We start from the raw sequence: 20,633 nt of genomic DNA, 5'->3' as shown, positions 1-20,633 counted from the left end.
CATTAGACCTTCCAGATTGACAACTCATGCATGACCATTCTGAATATAGAAGAAAAATATATATAGAGCCACAAGGCATATTTATCTAAACTGTAACAATTCATCTGGAAAGATTATTTATCAAACCACAGGCAGAAATTTGGTCTTATAAAGAGTTGACCTCCTCATTTCTCTGAAAGGACATCCAGACCATAAAATATAAATTGCACAGGTAAGCACACACATAACACAAACCTTCCACCAACACACATCCACACATATCCATCCACTTGCACACATCCACACAAGCACATACTTTGAAGCTGGTGGTGATGGAGGCGTATTTATTGTCGGCTGTCTCAGCATTCCCAATAAGGTAATCCCAACTGGTGAACATCTTCCAGGCAAAGGTGAACTCATTGTCCTCTCCATCCCCTCCCCCCACATCTGCGTTTTTAGCCATCCTAACAGCGAGAGTGGACTTTATTCAGTTTTGTAGAGAATCCATTCTCGCCGGCAGGATAACAGAAGCGCAATTTCCAGTTGCAGTCAACATACAAACAATCGTGTTGATATTCCTACTGGGTTACTGGGTGCTTTGGATGCACTTTCATATTGTTAGGATAACTGGAGAGATGGTTTATTCTTTAAAGGTGACGTGTGTAATTTTTTTCAATTCTAAAACACATCCAATTTGAAAATACTGTATATGTAAAACGTATCCAAAAATTCTACATTTTTTAACCCATTTTGTCCCCCGCTGCAGTGCATTAATAACGCGTCACGCTTTGTTTGCACCAGAACAAAACAATTTGCCATCATCATTTCATTTTGCATGACCATTTTCAACCAAATCACTGGCCATTTGAATGAAAGTTTTTGATGCTTCTGTGCCTCTAAGGCTATGCAAATGCTCTCATCACATGTGAAATGAGCTATAATCGCATTATCAATGTCTGTTTATATGAATTTGCAAAACTGGTATGACTAGTATGATTTTCATAAAAGTGTACAGGTAAACTCTTTCCATCGCGTAACAGTGCAGCACAAAAAATGCTACATTGTTTTATTTTTGTTATATTGTATTCCACATGCAACTCTACCACCTGACTGTATGATCAAACAGATTCTCCTAAAATCTCTCTCTCAAACACACATGTAATATTTTGGTTGCTTATTTGTTATGGATCCAGGATGAGCTCAAAAATAATATATATATACAAATTACAATTTTTAAATTCACAGCACATTTCACATTCTCAAAATCCAATTCATAAATACACAAGTGAGAGCACAGCTATATTTATACTTTTATTTATGCATTTGGCAGACGCTTTTATACAAAGCTTATTACCCAAATTCCCCAATTGCCCACACAAAGATGTATCTATCAAGTTCTTGAATTAATTTGTATAAAAAATGTGTTACATTTATTCATGGATTGTTGAATATGCATTTGTAATTCGTCACATGTGTGTGGATCGCTTTGGATTTGTTTGTGGCTATTTTTGAGACCTTTCTGCCAGGTTGCGATTTACAAATACTCCAGCAATCATAACACATTGTGAAGCAGAACGTTGTGTTGTTTTGTACAATGTGACTGCATTAGTGCACAGAGAGGGACATTTTCAGCGTTTCAGCACTGCACCAGACCACACTCCACAAGTAAGTAAAGCAGACTTTCTACTGTATGTCTCATGGCATTTTATAACTCATAATATATTATGAGGTTTGCTTTTAATAAGTGTGGCATTTGCAGAACTGCAAAGTCAACGGTTACTTGAGTTATTTGTTTAAAGCTCTGATATGTTCAATAAGGTCTGGATGTCTATATTTCTTAATTCCTTAGGAATCACTAATGTGTTGCATCCTCCAGCGACTCAGTTACATTCTTCACCACTGTATGGTACATATTTGTGAAAACATTTTCAATGTATTAAAGTGAGATGTATTTGTGTGGGCAATCGGGGAAATATCTGCATGTGCTCTCACTTATGTATTTATGAATTGTATTTTGAATTGATGAATCGGATTTTAAGAATGTGAATTGTGCTGTGTATTTATGAATTGTATTTTGTACAGAATATATATTATTTTTGAGATCATTCTGGCTCCATAATTACTTTATTCTGATTTACACTTGCCAGAAACAAGACACATGTTGAGTGTAATGATAATGGCACACTTAAGGTGACGCAGAAGCAAATTCCTAAGCTTACTTGAAACTTTAACACTAATCTTGTGTCATGCAAGCACTTTATTCTGGAAATGGAAATGTTCTGTTTGGTGCCACTAGTGCTGCATAAATTACACACTTCGCCTTTAAATTTGAGGGTTTAATCTATTCCTATACAATATTTGTTTTTTTCAATCAATTTATAAGTAGTCCCAGACATTGCACTACATTCCAACTTTTTGTCATCCCATTCGGACTTCACTAATATACTCTTCACAGACACTTATTAACTTGTATAGGTACATTCAAGAAGTACTTCTGAAGAAAATTCCATGCCATTGCTACAACATCTAGCAATGGATGAAAGAGGCACTCACGTTCTGATCACAACAATGATGCTATACCCGAAGGCCCCAATGCCAACCATTAGGTAGGACAGAGGGAGCCGAAACTTCAGGAAACCAATAGTTCTCTGGTTATTATAGTAGCCATAGAAAAGTACTGAGTACTTGCAGTAACCCTGTCAAAGAGAAAGCATCAAAAAGGGTTATTGACAAGCATACATACACTGCTCAACATGATAATATGTCATGTGATTGTCATGGTGTAACTCTCAAATTATATGACACATTTTAAAGGGATAGTTCACCAAAAATTGTAGGTGCAAATTGCAGCCCCCTTAGGCATATAATAGACATTTTGCGGCCCATTTGGACCCATTTCGTGGACGTCCCACTGGGAAAAGTCCCGGTCCCCCAGTACATAATGAGAGAATTTAAATGTTGGGGTGAACTATCCCTTTAAAAGTACAAATATAAAATGAATGTATGTATCTTACGTTGAAGTCTGTGAGAACAGAGTAGTCCATTGCAGTGGCTTGCTCTGCTCTCGGCACAGTTTTCCGTGGAATGGATCCATATGGAAGTCCCATGAGAACCTTGTGAAGATTTCCATATGTATAAAACATGTTTATTGTTATGTGTGCATACAGTGTGCTTAGTGACAGGCAGGAATTTTTATAGGTAGGTATAAATACTTTTTCCCAGGAAAGGAGCCCTGAAAGCACTCGTACATCACCCAGATATCTATTTGATGTGTGTGTGTTTACATCTGGAAGACTTATTTTTTAGGCTCATCTGCTGTACGTCTATAAGATGTTTACTTTATGATGTTAATAAGACATTCATCAAATGTCTCTGATACATTTATGATTTACAATGTTGGTAAATGTAATATTTTTAAGATGTTTACCAGATGTTAATTAGAATGTGATGCTTGCTCGATGATGTGTGAGTGCCAACTGGGCTTTGCAGTGCAATGCAGGGTCAGAATTTATCCCGAAAAACTCCCAGCTACTTCATTTGCATTTGAATGTGATTTATTATAAAACTTTGTTAATTCAATTCAAGTAAAAAGTAATTGACTGAATAATCTATTCTTTATTGCCTCTTAATATAAAAAAGTTGATTTCAAACATTTTGTATGGTTATGTGGGTTCACTACAAAATAATAGATTAACCCTGACCTCTGGTATCACAACCAGGCCAAAGGTCAAGCTGAAGAGGACCAAGTTCATGCCGTACATCCAACGCAGGAAGATAAAGTATGATGCAACTGAAGAGCCAAAGTGACCTGCAAATTGAGCACAGAAAAGAACACCTGGGCTTAAAATAAAGAATATTCCTGATTTCTCCACTAGTGGGCAATATTTCGTTTCTCTTGAGAACTGCTTGGTTGTTTGGAATAAACATTTGGAGTAAAAAAAATATAGTTGGTTTTTAACTCATTACACTAGTAAGAAATTATTTGTATATCATCAATAAGTTATCTCATGTAATATGCACCATTTCTGTTCTTTCAATAGTACTTACTCTCAACTTCCTTTATTTTTCGTTCCCAAGGAATGCAAGAGGTCCTAAAATTTTCAAAATCTCTTTGAAACTTGATCCATTTCTATATGATGAGGCACAGAGAGTACAGGGAGGATTAGAAGTCAAGTCAAGTCAAGTCAAGTGGTTTTTATTGTCGTTTCAACCATATACAGTTAGTACAGTACACAGCAAAACGAGACAACGTTCCTCCAGGACCATGGTGCTACATAAAAACAACAAAGGACCAACATAGGACCACATGAGACTACACAACGAAATAAAATACCTATATAAACTACCTATATAAAGTGCACGTGCAAACATGTGCAAAAAGTACGGGACAGTACAACAAATTACTGACAATGAACAGGACAATAGACAGTGCAGCGCCGACCAGTACTCAGTAGTGCAAAAAGATGACAGTTTCTAAAAATGTAAACATAACATACTATGAGATAATGTTCTATGCACATAGCAGTTATTGAGGTAGCAGACAGTTATAAAGTGACAGTAATTAAAGTGCAACTCAGGACACGTGTGTGTCAAACCAGTCTCTGAGTATTGAGGAGTCTGATGGCTTGGGGAAGAAGCTGTTACACAGTCTGGCCGTGAGGGCCCGAATGCTTCGGTACCTCTTGCCAGACGGGAGGAGGGTAAAGAGTTTGTGTGAGGGGTGTGTGGGGTCGTCCACAATGCTGGTTGCTTTGCGGATACAGTGTTTTTTGTAAATGTCTTTGATGGAGGGAAGAGAGACCCCTATGATCTTCTCAGCTGTCCTCACTATCCTCTGCAGGGCTTTGCGGTCCGAAACGGTGCAAGTCCCAAACCAGGCAGTGATGCAGCTGCTCAGGATGCTCTCAATAGTCCCTCTATAGAATGTAGTGAGGATGGGGGTTGGGAGATGTGCTTTCCTCAGCCTTCGAAGAAAGTAGAGACGCTGCTGAGCTTTCTTGGTGATAGAGCTGGTGTTGAGGGACCAGGTGAGGTTCTCCGCCAGGTGAACACCAAGAAATTTGGTGCTCTTGACAATCTCCACAGAGGAGCCGTCGATGTTCAGCGGAGTGTGTTCACCTTGTGCTCTCCTAAAGTCAACAACCATCTCTTTTGTTTTGTCGACATTCAGGGACAGGTTGTTGGCTCTGCACCAGTTCGTCAGCCGCTGCACCTCCTCTCTGTATGCTGACTCGTTGTTCTTGCTGATGAGACCCACCACGGTCGTGTCATCGGCGAACTTGATGATGTGATTCGAGCTGTGCATTGCTGCACAGTCGTGAGTCAGCAGAGTGAACAGCAGTGGACTGAGCACACAGCCCTGGGGGCCCCAGTGCTCAGTGTGGTGGTGGTGGAGATGCTGTTCCCGATCCGGACTGACTGAGGTCTCCCAGTCAGGAAGTCCAGGATCCAGTTGCAGAGGGAGGTGTCCAGGCCCAGCAGGTTCAGCTTTCCAATCAGGTGCTGGGGAATGATTGTGTTGAATGCTGAGCTGAAATCTATGAACAGCATTCGAACGTATGAGTCCTTATTGTCTAGGTGGGTGAGGGCCAGATGGAGGGTTGTGGTGATGGCATCGTCCGTTGAACGGTTTGAACGATCACGCAAACTGCAGTGGGTCTAGTGAGGGGGCAGCTGGGTCTTAATCTGCCTCATGACGAGCCTCTCGAAGCACTTCATGATGATGGGTGTAAGTGCGACGGGACGGTAGTCGTTGAGGCAGGACACTGAAGACTTCTTTGGCATGGGGATGATGGTGGTGGCCTTGAAGCACGTTGGAACAACGGCGCTGCTCAGAGAGATGTTGAAGATGTCGGTAAGAACATCTGCTAGCTGGTCTGCACATCCTCTGAGCACTCTGCCAGGAATGTTGTCTGGTCCAGCAGCCTTCCGTGGGTTGACTCTACGTAGAGTTTTCCTCACATCTGCCGTGGTAAGACAGAGCACCTGGTCGTTGGGAGGAGGGGTGGACTTCCTCGCCATCACGTCGTTCTGCACTTCAAACCGAGCGTAGAAGTCGTTCAGCGCATCTGGAAGGGAGGCATCTTTGTCACAGGCAACTGATGTTGTCCTGTAGTTGGTGATGGCCTGGATGCCCTGCCACATGCGCCGCGTGTCACTGCTGTCCTGGAAGTGACTGTGGATTCTCTGGGCGTGTGCACGCTTTGCCTCTCTGATTGCCCGTGACAGTTTGGCCCTAGCTGTTCTTAGGGCTGCCTTATCGCCTGCTCTGAAGGCGGAGTCTCGGGACCTCAGCAGCATGCGCACCTCCGCAGTCATCCACGGCTTCTGGTTGGAGCGTGTGGTGATGGTCTTGGAGAAAGTGACATCACCACACGCTCCAACCAGAAGCCGTGGATGACTGCGGAGCGTGTGGTGATGGTCTTGGAGAAAGTGACATCATCAATGCACTTGCTGATATAGCTGGTCACTGATGCTGTGTATTCCTCCAAGTTGGTAGAATCGCCATATGTTGCAGCCTCCCTGAACATGTGCCAGTCAGTACACTCAAAACAGTCCTGAAGAGCAGAGATGGCTCCTGCTGGCCAGGTTTTCACCTGCTTCTGAAGCGGTTTTGTGCGTCTGACGAGCGGTCTGTATGCTGGAATTAACATAACAGAGATGTGGTCTGAGTAGCCGAGGTGGGGCGGGGCTCCGCCCGTGCAGCGCCTGGGATGTTTGTGTAAACAAGATCAAGCGTTAGCCCCTCTCGTTGCAAAGTCCACATACTGATGGAATTTAGGGAGCACTGTCTTGAGATTTGCATGGTTGAAATCTCCGGCGACAATAAACAGTCCGTCGGGGTGAGCGTTCTGCAGTTCAGCTCATAGCCCCATACAGTTCACAGAGCGCTTCCTTAGCGTTAGGCTGGGGGAATGTAAACTCGGTTATGCAAACAGTGGTGAATTCCCGTGGTAGATAAAAAGGTCTGCATCTAACAGTCACAAGCTCCAACAGCGATGAACAGTAACTAGAGACTAACATAGAGTTCTTGCACCATTCCGTGTTGATGTAAACACACAAGCCACCACCGCGAGTCTTACCGCGAGAGAGCTGTATTTCTGTCGGCACGAAGCGAGGCGAGCCCGTCTAGCTGAATGGCGGCATCCGAACTCTGTCGCTGAGCCACGTCTCCGTGAAAACAAAGACGCAGCAGTCTCTAAACTCACGCTGCGTAGCCTGCTGGAGTCGGATATAGTCCAGTTTATTGTCCAGGGAGCAAACATTTGAGAGCAGGATAGACGGGAGAGCCGGCCGGCTAGGGTTTGTTTTAGCCTAGCATGGACCCCGCCCTCTTTCCGGCTTCGCTTTCGCACACCGCTTACGACGTCCTCTCCCCCGGCCACCGGCATCAGGCGACGCCGAGGGCTGGAGGCCTGGTCTCCGCAGCAAGCCGAGTACGCGTAGCGCCTCCTGCAGGTCATCATGCAGCTTGGTTTTTGCATGATTCTTATATTTGAGTAGTGTCTGGCGATGCTAGACACGAACACTGGTTGCTCCGATGTCCATGTGTTGCAAAAGTCGGGCTTTTTTAACAAAAATAGCACCGTTGTGGATCCGGAGTGGCCGCTGCGTGCTACCGCGCCGCCATCTTGGATCATTTCAGAAGGCTGCAGTTTTACATTTCATAGTTTCTGAAGTAAATTTGAGTAGTGCTTGTCCATGTAAAACTGCCACGATGCTAGGGAGGGTTCCCCTTCTGTCGCTCTCTCCACATTGTGTCAGAGAAGCGACACTAGGGGTCTCTCTTGAGCACCGATATTCGCCTCTGGACTATGAAAAAAGGCCAATGAGAGTTGGCAACCAGTATTTGCATGTCCCGCCCCCGGACATACGGGTATTTAAGCGGCGCAAATACGGGAGTTCATTCAGAAAATTTCTTCGAGCCGATGGTGCGTGTCTGCAACTGCTGCGTGTACACACCGAGTTCCTGTTATCCCTCTGCTGCATGCTGTTGGATTCTACGGCGCACAACAGCTGCTTTCTCCTGTTTGCACGGCTGTGCATTCCTGCCCTGGGCGATCGACAGTGCAGATTTAAAAACTCTCACGAGTTTTTCCCTAAAAGAGTGATTTTATTTAAAAGACTAATTTCCTCAAAAGAGCAAAACACAGCGGCGTTGAACGTCCTTTTAAGGACGCGTCTTTATAAAGATGCCCTTCCGCCCCTGTGTTGTTCCTGGATGCGGTAGAGTGCTCTCCGCTTCCGACGGCCACAGGCGCTGTCTCGTGTGTCTGGGTAGCGATCACACCGAGGCTGCGTTTGTGGATGGTTCATGTTCTCACTGCGAGAACATGACCATGACAACGTTGCGGTAGCGGCTTGCTTACAACCGTGAGCAAGCCACTCCAGCCGCCCCCCGTGTCGCTCCTTCCCACGGGATTGACGACGATGCGGCTGGCGATGGAGGCGATTTGGGGATGGCAGCGGGTGCAGCTCCGCCGGGTACGCCCCCTCGGACCACCCACGCCCCGACACGCTCGTTGATTCCCGTCCGTGCTCGAGGTAGCGGTGACTCGCCTCAAAGCCAGTCAGCCGACCCTCTTGTGAGAAGCCGATGAGCTCGCCGCGACATCAGAGGGCGGGTTATCTGATGCTGAGGACTCCCCTGGGCTGCTGCTTTCGGGCCTGCACGCCCAGGCTGAGGCCGACGCACAGATGACGGACATGCTTTCCCGGGCAGCAGACAGCGTGGGCTAGGATTGGAACCCTCCATCCTCCCCACAACCATCACGGCTCGACGACTGGTTCCTGGGGTCTGGGCGCCGCTCACAGCCTCGCCCCCCCGGTCCCGTTTTTCCCGGAAGTGCATGACGAGCTGACGTCTTCGTGGAGAGCACCCCTCTCCACTCGTCACATCGCCACAGGCTCGTCCGCCCTCGCCACCCTCGAATGGCGGAGCGCGCCATGGGTATGAGGCGATTCCCCAGGTGGATAGGGCGGTTGTGATCCATCTATGCCCCGGTACCCCTACCACTTGGTGAGGTCGCCCCGTACTCCCTTCCCGGACCTGTAGAGCAACCTCCTCGCTGACAGCGAAGGCCTACAGCGCCACCGGACGCGCCGCTTCCGCCCTGCATACCATGGCTCTCCTGCAGGTCCACCAAGCCAAGGCACTACGCAATATGTACGGGGGTGGCCCTGATCCCGACACGCTGCAGGAACTGTGCTCAGCGACCGACCTCGCCCTGAGAGTGACGAAGGTCACAGCGCAAGCGCTCGGGCAGGTGATGGCCACTCTAGTGGTCCAGGAACGTCAACTGTGGCTGAACATGGTCGAGATGCTTGAAGCTGACAAGACTCGCTTCCTCAACGCCCCTGTCTCCCAGTTCGGCCTCTTCGGCGACACCGTCGAGGACTTTGCCCAGCAGTTCTCCATGGTGAAGAAGCAGACGGAGGCCATCTCTCACATCATGCCTCGCCGCAAGCCTGCCGCCATGGCCCATGCCCCGTCTGCTCGCCGAGGGCATCCTCCCGCGGCCAGAAGGCAAGCCTCTGCTCCGCCTCAACCCGGGCCCAGCTCTCAGCCCCAGCGTCGAGCAAACCGCGGGAAGCGCACGCCCCCTGTCTCACGGACCCCCTCGAGGACCCGGAAGGCTCCCAGGCGCTCCTGAGACAACGCACCCAGAGCCCAAGACGTTAGCTCCGAGGTGGTAAGACCGCTCCGTCCCCGGTGGAGGGCCGGGAGGAGAATCCTTTGTTTTTTCATTTGCCGCACCCCCTAACACGGGCTGCGGTACCCAAATTCTCAATAAAAGAGCTATTTCCTTTGTCTCTGGGGCACATGGCCCGCAAATGCCATTCTCACGGCACTCTGCTTTCAGGCCTCAACAGTCCCGGCTCCATGGACGCGGTGTCCCCGCCTTCAGCGCCACGACTGTTCCCCGGCTGGCCGGTTCAGATGAGTCCAGAGGACGCCAACACCAGACCTCATCCTCAGTCACGAACCCACCCCCCGCCGGGTGCGTGGAGCAAGGTAAGTGCTTTGAGTTTATTCTCAGCACCAGAGCCTCGGGACGCCACGTTGCCTCCCGATGCCACGTTACCTGTTCCGCACCGCTGCGAAGCCCTGCCGGGTACGTTCAAAAAAACCCGTCCCCTTGGTGCCACTAGCACGGAGTTTAGAGGCGTGGCTTTCACTGCCCAACCCGTCACGCTGGCTGCACCGGACCATTCGACTCGGTTACGCAATTCAGTTTGCCAAGTCTCCGCCCCCTTCGTGGGCATACATTTGTCTGCAGTACACGGCCAACATGCCCTCTCGCTGCACGAAGAAATCGCCTCCCTCTTATTAAAGGACGCGATAGAGCCTGTCCCTCCAACCGAAACAAAGAAGGGTTTCTACAGCCCTTACTTCGTTGTACCCAAGAAAGGCGGCGGCTTACGACCAATCTTGGACCTGCGAGTTCTCAATCGGACCTTGTCCAAACTCCCGTTCAAAATGCTCACCCAGAAACAAATTCTAGAGACCAGAGACCAGGTGCTCAGCCACCTCAGCCGTTTGGGGTTTCAGATCAACTGGGAAAAGAGCAAGCTCTCCCCGGTCCAGAGCATCTCTTTTCTTGGTCTGGAGTTAGACTCAGTCCCAATGACAGCACGTCTCTCCAATGAGCGTGCTCAGTCAGTGCTGAAATGCCTCGCTTCCTTCAAGCCAGGCGCCGTGGTCCCACTAAAACGTTTCCAACAGCTCCTGGGGCATATGGCATCCTCCGCGCCGGCCGCGCCGCTGGGGTTGATGCATATGAGACCACTACAGCACTGGCTCCGGGCTCGAGTCCCGAGACGAGCATGGCGCCACGGCACGCACAACATAAAGGTTACCTCTGCCTGCCGCCAAACCTTCAAACCCTGGACAGACCTCTGCTTCCTAAGGGCAGGAGTACCCTTGCAGCAGGTGTCCCGACGCGTTCTGGTCACAACCGACGCCTCCAAATTGGGTCGCAACGGGCGCGCAGCCGCAGGCCGGTGGAACCGAGGCCCGCTGCGCTGGCACATCAACTGCCTAAAGCTGCTGGCTATTTTTCTGGCCCTGCAGACGTTTCTTCCATTAATTCGGAACAAACACGTCCTAGTCAGGACAGATAGCACCATGGTCGTAGCCTACATAAACCGCCAAGGCGGAGTACGCTCCCTCCACATGTCACAGCTCGCCCGTCGTCTCCTCCTTTGGAGTCAGCAGCGACTGGAGTCACTGCGCGCCACTCACATCCCCGGCAACCTCAATGTGATAGCGGACGCACTGTCAAGACAAAGCTTGCCTGGCGGAGAGTGGAGGATCCACCCCCAGTCAGTCCAGCTGATTTGGGACCGGTTCGGCAAGGCTCAGGTAGACCTGTTTGCCTCCCAAGAAACCTCCCACTGCCCGCTCTGGTATGCCCGGACAGAGGCTCCCCTCAGGGCAGACGCGTTGGCACACAGCTGGCCTGCGGGGTTGCGCAAGTTCCCCCCAGTGAGCCTTCTTGCACAGGTGCTATGCAAGGTCAGGGAGGATGAGGAGCAAGTCATTCTGGTAGCCCCTTACTGGCCTACCCGGACTTGGTTTTCGGACCTCACACTCCTCACGACAGCCCCTCCCTGGCGAATTCCCCTGAGGAAGGACCTTCTTTCTCAGGGACGGGGCACGCTCTGGCACCCGCACCCAGACCTCTGGAACCTCCACGTCTGGCCCTTGGACGGGATGCGGAAGATCTAGCCGGCCTACCACCGACTGTCATAGATACAATCAATCAAGCCAGATCCCTCTCTACCAGGCATCTCTACGCTCTAAAGTGGCGTCTGTTAGCGGACTGGTGTTCTTCCCGAGCCGAAGACCCGCAGAAGTGCGCAGTTAGGTCAGTGCTCGTGTTTCTTCAGGAGAGGCTGGAGAGGAGGCTGTCCCCCTCCACCCTCAAGGTGTATGTCGCCGCTATCGCGGCCCACCATGACACGATAGATGGCAAGTCTCTTGGTAAGCACGACTTAATCGTCAGGTTCCTAAAAGGTGCCCGGAGGATAACTCCCTCCCGGCCTAACCTGTTCCCCTCCTGGGATCTCTCGGTTATCCTTACGGGACTCCAGAGACCCCCCTTCGAGCCGCTTGACTCAGCTGGACTCAGCTGGACTCAGGGCCCTCTCTCTCAAGACTGCCCTGCTGATCGCGCTCGCTTCCATCAAGAGGGTCGGGGACCTGCATGCGTTCTCTGTTAGCGACGCTTGCCTGGAGTTCGGTCCGGCAGATACTTTCGTGATCCTAAGACCGCGACCGGGCTATGTGCCCAAGGTTCCTACCACGCCCTTCAGGGATCAGGTAGTGAACCTGCAAGCGCTGCCCCGGGAGGAGGCAGACCCAGCCCTTTCACTGCTGTGTCCAGTACGTGCTTTACGTATTTATCTGGACCGCACACAGAGCACCAGACGCTCTGAGCAGCTCTTCGTCTGCTTTGGGGGACAGCAGAAAGGGAAAGCTGTCTCCAAGCAGAGACTCGCCCACTGGGTTGTCGACGCCATTTCCCTGGCTTATCACACCCAGGCCGTGCCCCCCCCTTGTGGGTCCGAGCTCACTCCACCAGGAGTGTTGCGTCCTCATGGGCACTGGCTAGGGGCACTGCCCTAACAGACATTTGTAGAGCAGCGGGCTGGGCAACACCTAACACTTTTGCGAGATTCTACAATCTCAGAGTTGAGTCAGTATTGTCCCGTGTTCTCTCAGGTACCGAGCCCGTAGAACTCGGTGGCACGCCCACGATCTGACCGGGTGAATCGCTTGCACCTAGCGCCCTTCCCCCTAACCAGGGGAAACAGTGCGCCTTCATTCCCAGGACATCTCAGGTTTGGGACAATGGTCGATTCCTCCCTAGCCCTCGTGGGTCGCAGTTCAGCAGAGGAACTCGCTGACCCAAACCACTGCGGGTACCGCAAGCTACCCTGTACTTGTATAGGTGCTCCACAGGTAAGGCCTCCTTCGGACTCCCCCTGTGTGTAACACCACGGTTCTGTCCCCTCTGGCAAGCTGACTCCCGTGTTTCCCTTAGGCAGTCATGGCTGCCTCGGCTGCCGTGCTGTATGTTCCCCCCTCTATGAGGCTGGATCCACCACCGCACCGACTTTTCCACATAGGCCCTAAGCAGGCCTCTGATGGTTTTGCCACTTAAACTTGCCTCCCCTCTCGGGTAGGCGTGGCCTCCGCAGGGTCTTCTCCGCCCTGAATAAGGGCTAAGACCCCCTTCCCTCAATGCGTGTAAGGGCCCGGCCTTAGTTGCTCTATGCGAGAAACATAGAGAGAAAAGAGGCCCGGCCAGGCTTGGCCCGTTCCCAGGTTGGCGGCCAGCACCTTGTTCCCCTCCAGGGTAACGATAAGGAATCCTGATGGCTTAAATGGGGCATTGGGGAAGGGTACGTGCAGCCTGATACAGTTGGTCGTCCTGCACGTAAGAATACCTGCTCGCTCCTGTATCAGCAGTTCACGTACACGGCTCAGTGCATGGCACTTTTATAAGTGGACCCCTAGTGTCGCTTCTCTGACACAACGTGGAGAGAGCGACAGAAGGAGAATGTCTAGGTTACGTATGTAACCTCCGTTCCCTGATGGAGGGAACGAGACGTTGTGTCTCCCCTGCCACGTCACTGAGCCGAGCCACTGTTGTGGCCGGACCATTTCCGGCTCCTCAGAAAAATCTTAAATACCCGTATGTCCGGGGGCGGGTTGCCAACTCTCATTGGCCTTTTTTCATAGTCAAGAGGTGAATATCGGTGCTCAAGAGAGACCCCTAGTGTCGCTTCTCTGACACAACGTCTCGTTCCCTCCATCAGGGAACGGAGGTTACATACGTAACCTAGACGTTTTAGCATGTTTGCTAGCTAGAAAGTTGCTAGGTAGTTTTGGGTGGTTGCTAAATCTGAAGAGCAAAACCTCAAAGTCTCAATGTTGACTGCAATGCAAGATGTTTTCATCCTATCTATCTTCCATCAAGTGGAAACCACATGTATGATTATTTCTTAAAAATGTTTCTTCAACAAGCCACATGATTTGAGGTATTATTCATGTCCATTGCACAAATTGTGTGGGGCGAATTATGTGCTAAAGATCAATACTTAGGGTTAGGGGTTTGTTTAAGTCACGATCAGTATGAGCAGTAGTAATAGTGATGTTTGCCTTAGCAAAAACCACCAATAAAAGGTAGAGTGAAGATTCTCATGAACCTACCTTCATCATCATCACTTTATAGGCATATAACTTCCTGCCTTTCCCTTTGCCCAAAGCACCCTCAAATTTATCCACAAACTGCTGAGCCTCTCTGCAGACACAATGGGCACAAGACAATCCAGAATAAATGGGTTTCAAAACAACTTATTTCTGAAAATGGCAGAATGAAGACTTCAGTAAAACATATAAAATGGTTCTAGATGCTGATTGGTTAATACAGCATTCCAGCCATGGTAAAATACACAAAAGTACAACATATAGTATGATGCAAAACACCTGTTCACCTAGCTAATGTGTACTTCTCTGCACAGCAGTGGCGTTACCAAGATGCAATGTTTGGGTGGGCATTTTGATCTTTAGGGTGGGCAATGCTGGGGGGGTGGGGGTTGGTAGGGGTATGGTAGTATTGTGGAAATTCAATTTTGTCGTGGTATTTCAGCGCATATTTGGGCATCATATTCTCTAACCACCTGCAATCTTTTTTAGCAGGCACGATCAGTGCAAATATTGGCTGCATATTGATTTAAAGTAAGTCATTGTGATTACTTTATGCACAAACACACTTCCTATCTATGTAAATTAATCTCTTTATAAGTTGCGCTTCAGTCACAAAAATTGCCCCGCTATTGATGGTAAAGCCAGTTTTGTTTAAAAAAGATGTCTATGTACATTTTCTTTCGATCTTATCAGCAGTAATTTGTAAAATAATGGTTGAATGATGGATGGTCAATTGCACTTTTGGCATGTTTAAGAGATGATTTAGGTGTCAAGATCACAGTGATGATGTACAGTCCCGGCAGAGTGTGTCATATCATGGTGGTTGTCTACTGCGTCTTCCGTGGTATAGTATGTACAATTGGCCTGCAAGATTGGAATTTCATGTGCAAATTACACACATTTTGTGGGCGCATGTGCACTGTTAGCTGATCTGCATAATTCCTTATGTGAATTGACTGCTAAACCAAGGGTGTAGCCAAGAAATTACTTTTGGGTGGGCCAAGTTTTCCCCCAACTTTGTTTTTCCAAATTTTCCTCAAAAGAGAAGCAGCACATTCAAACAGTTTCAAAAAACTTTCACACTTTCAGAAATAAGAATTTATGCATTTTATAAGTATATATTTGAAGTCAAATAATAATCTCTAATATTCTGGGTGGGTCTAATTTGGGTGGGCCCGGCCTAGACCTTGGCTACACCACTGTGCTAAACCAGCACAGAAAGCGTGCACTATAAATAGCACATTTACAGAGGCATGTTTGGGCATGTTTAAATACTCTAGATGAAGCACAGAAGTCAGAGATGCTGTTCAGTCCTGCCAAAATGTGTCAAATAACGGTGGTCTTCTGCTGCACCTTCCAAACGCTCAGAACCGGACCGCAAGATCAGAATTGTGTATGCAAATTACGTTCAGCAGTGAATTTGTTGGCGCGTTTGCGCCGTTGCCTGATCTGCAGCACAGAGTGAATATCGTACACTCGAAAATCGTCAGGATTCGAGTGTACGATATTGGAGTGTAGGAACTTTTCTAAATCATGCGACTGCACTCGTTTGAATTCCTATGACTTTCACTGCAGCCAGTGACATCGCTAGACATCGTTTCCATTTAATATGTGACAATTACGTGCTTCTGTCACACACAACAGCTTCCTATTCCTATCAGGGTTGGGGTAAGCACATAATATTAATAAGTATGTCCTTAACACCTCGAGCACGGAACACATGCTTAATTCCGCAATAGACATCTGGGAATTTGCACGTGATGAGGTCGTATGAGTTTATGTGGACAGCATTGTGTGAGACCATACAAAATAGCCAACTTTTAAATTATGTATGACTTTACAAGAGATCGGTTTGGAGTGAACGTTACATAGACCCTAAAAGCACGTCCATGGCCAGGCGCTAAAGTTTTAAATTTGAGCACTCGACAATTTTGGCAACAGCAATGTAAATAAGACTACAAAGTACATATTCTTTGTTGCAATGTTCTTAATTTGCATCTTTTGTGGATTTTCCAAGCACCAGAGAATAAACAGAATTATCAAAACTGTCGCACTGCACAGCTTTCGTTTTGTCTGGTGGGCCGATGAACCCTCTGGCAATGCCCAGCCTAGCCTACCTGTAAACATGCCCCCGCTGCACAGCATACATAGAGGCCATTAATTCACCTTAGCACTACATAGTTTTACATCTCAGGGTCTAGATCTTCAAGCGAAAGGATGGAACTTCCACTGAATTTATATAATAAAATGTATGAAGTATTTTATAAAAGTATACAACCCTTTCAGTGATTGAATCTGACTTGCTAAGCTGCATTTCAAGAGTGCTGTTATTTAGTGAATCAGAATTGGAGAGCGTTCCAAAGAAAAAAATACACTATTTAACTGGCAAATTTTTGTCTGAAACTTACTTTGTCGTAGAACTGTTGTATAAATCAATATCTCTAAATGAAATAACTCTGACACTGTGTCAGGCCTGAACAACTCATCACCTTTTATTCACAATATTCTGATTCTGACAGAATACAGCTTCTCATGCCTTATTGCCCAATTCAAACATTTCATTGAATCACATTTAAGATGATGCAGTACTTGAGGACTTTGAGTCGTCTCCTCATCCTCCAAGGCTTGTTTCTGATGTTTGCTATCAGTTTCTTCTTCTCCTCCACCTCCTCCATCAGTCTAGCCATTTCACCTTCAGACATGGACTCCTCCTCTTCATCCGATTTGGAATCATCACCACTAAGAAACAGAAGATGAGGGAATACAAATATTGAATGCAGTTACATTATGATCACACTGTGAAATCAACCCCATTGTGGCGAATTACTGACAAGACATCACCCATCAGACATTTTTGCATCAATTTAAACGTGAACACCCTTCCTTCTAGCACTCATAGTGCGTTGTATGAGCAACCTCTGAGACATGTGTTCCCATGGAAACCAGAAAATAATAGCTAACTAAAAATATAAACCACTTTTGGTGCCACTCTATGGACATTTCACCCAGAAACTAGAGCTCACATACATTCAACTACACTTTATGCTTTGGCCACTGGGGACAGTGATATGAATTTAGGTAAAAACAGACCCATTTTAGCTAAAGACCTTTTGATCTACTTTTGCTGAATTCACAGTGTGATTTTTAAGTCCCTATCATACCTGCAACGATATCAATTTTCTTTTTGTCACCAAATGAGAGCTGGTGACTTCCGGTGACGTGAGTGACAGCAACCATTGGCGACTAGTTGTGGGCATGTCCAGTCACTTCAGAAAGTTGAGAAAAGCCTAACTTTATGCAAATGAGAAGGGACTTTGGGCCAGTGTGCAGACAGTTATCGCATCAAAGTGCGCTACCCAGACCACTTTCATGGTTGCACACTGTCTCTGTGTTTATATCAGCATCTCCCGCTGGACACGTTTAAATGCGCTCTACAAAATGGAATAGCCTTTCTGTGGACCACCCCTCAGTCTGGGCCCACCTCAAGCCCTGGCTTGGGACTAAAGGTACAGTTGCCCCCACTTATCGTTGGCCCTGGCAATAACCACTGCTGCTGTATATATCAAAACACTCTCTCCTGTAGAATGTTCATTTTTAGAGACAAGAAAAATAACTCCTTGTCAAATTACAATGATATCTTAATTTTATTGGCAATATGTCTCATCTGTGATCAGATTTCCAAAAGATTTGAAAGATCAGAAATGCAGTCCACCAATAACATTAGAGTGACATCAATAGGAACGGCCACTAGCGACATACAGAACACAGACTAGCGTCATCAAGCTACAATGTAGCTGCATGTCTGAATCAGCAGGCAGGGATGTAACCACCATAGACATTGCAATGGACATGCAAACCCCTGCAGAATTAAGAAAAGTTGGCAAAGGAAATATATGGGCTTTTCACTGGTTCATATTTAAAGGGTTAGTTCACCCAAAAATTTTAAGTTGGTTAAAATGATCATTATCATATTATGGAAAATTATCCGATAATTTACTCACCCTCAAGTCATCTTAGGTGTATGTGACTTTCTTCTTTCTGCCAAACACAATCGGGTTTATATAAAAAAAATATCCTGGTTCTTCCAAGCTTTATAATGGGAGTGAATGGTACCTTAGATTTTGAAGCCCAAAAAAGTGAATCCATTTATCAAAAAGGTAATCCATATGGCTCCAGGGGGTTAATAAAGATCTTCTGAAGCGAAGTGATGTGTTTTTGTAAGAAAAATATCCATATTTATAACTTTATAAACTATAATCACTGACTTCCCGTAATGGCCATCCGCATGTTCACAAGAGAGTCGAGTTCCGGCGTGTGACATAGGCGTAGTGTAAGCTCCGGTGTTTGGATGCGCTTTTTTGGGCTTCAAAATCTAAGGTACCATTCAATCCCATTATAAATCTTGGAAGAGCCAGGATATTTTTTTTTTTATATTAATCTGATTGTGTTTGGCTGAAAGAAGAAAGTCACATACACCTAGGATGGCTTGAGGGTGAGTAAATTATGGGATAATAAAAAGTTTTGGGTTAACTAACCTTTTAAAGGAGCTATAGGTAATATTTTTACTGTACTAAATCATAAAATGACTTAGAATTAGGAAACATGTTAAGTTGAAATACTGGCTTCTCCGATTACAATGCTACAGCCAGACTCGCGCCCACTGCCCACTCACCAGTAGTATTTCGACACCGCCGGGTTGCCAGATTTGAACAGGTTTGCAGGCAAACAACACTGCATGCTGCAGTCATGGAAGCCAGCAAACGAACTGGATCAGAGATTACAGATTCCACCCGACCTAAAAAGACCGCCATCCGTCTAAAAACCACCATGACCAGAGGCGTAGTAAAACAAGGATAAATATTGGAGAGCCCAGAAATCCTTTAAAACGGATGCTGAGTTGGCTATTTTGTGTGTTAACATTCTGGTAAACCATTTGAGCTTGGATTCTGGGGCGGGGCAGACAACTCTACAATATTTAGAATTTGGACTGCAGTACCCATTTCAAACACTTGTTGTCAATTTGCCACTGATAAAAAGAACAGATTTATTACAAATATATGTAACACTTTACAATAAATTTGTATGCGTTAACATAAGTTAAAGCATTGGGTATCATGAACTAACAATGGGCAATCATTTTGAAGAGCATTTTTTACAGAGATTACAATATTATATAATCATTTACTCACCCTCATGTTGTTCCAAACACAATTGACTTTGTTTCTTCCATGAAACATAAAAGGAGATGTTAGGACAAAAACAGATGTTAGCCTCAGTCACCATTTACCTTCATTGTGTGGAAAAAAGATGCAATAAAAGTGAATAGGGACTGAATCTAACATTCTGCCTGACATTTCCTTTTGTGTGCCATGGAAGAAACAACATGAGGAAGAGTAAATGATGAAAGAATCTTCATTTTTTTTGGGTGAACTATTCCTTTAGTCTTTCTTAATATTAATTTATAAATATACTTTTGTTCATTAGATCATGGTAGTTCATTATGTATAAACGTATGTTTATCTATACTATTTTTTTATGTTAAAACTGATTTGCATATGTAGAAATGAACATTTACCAAGATGAATATGCTGTAAAAGTATTATTCAAAGCATGTTACTGACATTTTTTTTTTTTTTTACATTTATCTCACGATTAAAGAGCTGTTGCTGTTTTTTCTAATTATAGACAGTTCTGGACTAATTAAATAACATTTTCCAGAGGTTTAAAATTAGGGTAATAGATAAATGACATCCAACTCCAACTAGCAAAGGTATGCGTCAAGAGCGTATGGGGAGACTAGTATTAAAAATGCAATGGCTTTGAATAGTTAAAATGATACTGTTGTTGTTATATAAGGAGAGGCTGGGATAGTTGACCATATACTGTATTTTCAGTATAGTCAGACTGAGAAACCAAAACATTTATAAATCAAATTAGGCCTATAAATATAGCTTCTAAAGATATGTTCTCAAGATATTTGCTTTTCATTAAAAAAATTGTATAAAACATTCAACGTGAGTTTTATGGGATGGACTGTCTAGGTGAAATTTTAACCCTTTCTGGCACAAAATAATTTCTAATGATGAATCAGTAGCAAGTCATCAAACTAAGATGTACAATGAACAATGTACAAATTACTCAAAATGGGGTCAAAGGTTATTTTTGATGTGGTTTCTCCTAGTGACCACGACTACAGCATACATATTAAATTGGTGTTAAATGCCATGCTTTAATTGATTTCTCCATCAGATTTACTCATCCATTTAAATAAGTCACAAAATTGTTTTCCACCATTCTTGCCTTGTGATTAGGTGTTTCTTTACACGTAGATGCATTGTGGCTACAGAGCAAAACCACCAAACTTACCTTATATAATGTATACGTTATAATAAGTATATTATTGTTGTTATAAATTCTTATTCGGTAACATGTTACC

At 46.0% G+C, this 20,633-nt stretch overlaps 1 protein-coding gene across 1 annotated transcript in view; it reads right to left on the bottom strand.

Moving 5' to 3' along the window:
• Nucleotides 1-20,633, bottom strand: part of tmc2a (transmembrane channel-like 2a) — a 35,044-nt gene that overhangs the window by 12,070 nt on the left and 2,341 nt on the right. Inside the window, exons 4-10 of the mRNA XM_052109166.1 lie at nt 16,787-16,936; nt 14,201-14,291; nt 4,027-4,108; nt 3,681-3,787; nt 2,994-3,092; nt 2,533-2,675; nt 296-443 (exon numbers count right to left, since the gene is read on the bottom strand). Coding sequence (XP_051965126.1) covers nt 296-443; nt 2,533-2,675; nt 2,994-3,092; nt 3,681-3,787; nt 4,027-4,108; nt 14,201-14,291; nt 16,787-16,936 — 820 coding nt within the window. The remainder of the gene's footprint in view (nt 1-295; nt 444-2,532; nt 2,676-2,993; nt 3,093-3,680; nt 3,788-4,026; nt 4,109-14,200; nt 14,292-16,786; nt 16,937-20,633) is intronic.

The sequence above is a fragment of the Xyrauchen texanus genome, chromosome 3 (genome assembly GCF_025860055.1).
Source record: "Xyrauchen texanus isolate HMW12.3.18 chromosome 3, RBS_HiC_50CHRs, whole genome shotgun sequence".
Classification (NCBI taxonomy): domain Eukaryota; kingdom Metazoa; phylum Chordata; class Actinopteri; order Cypriniformes; family Catostomidae; genus Xyrauchen; species Xyrauchen texanus.
Note: the sequence above shows the minus strand (reverse complement) of the source record. Positions and strands in the feature narration are given on the sequence as shown.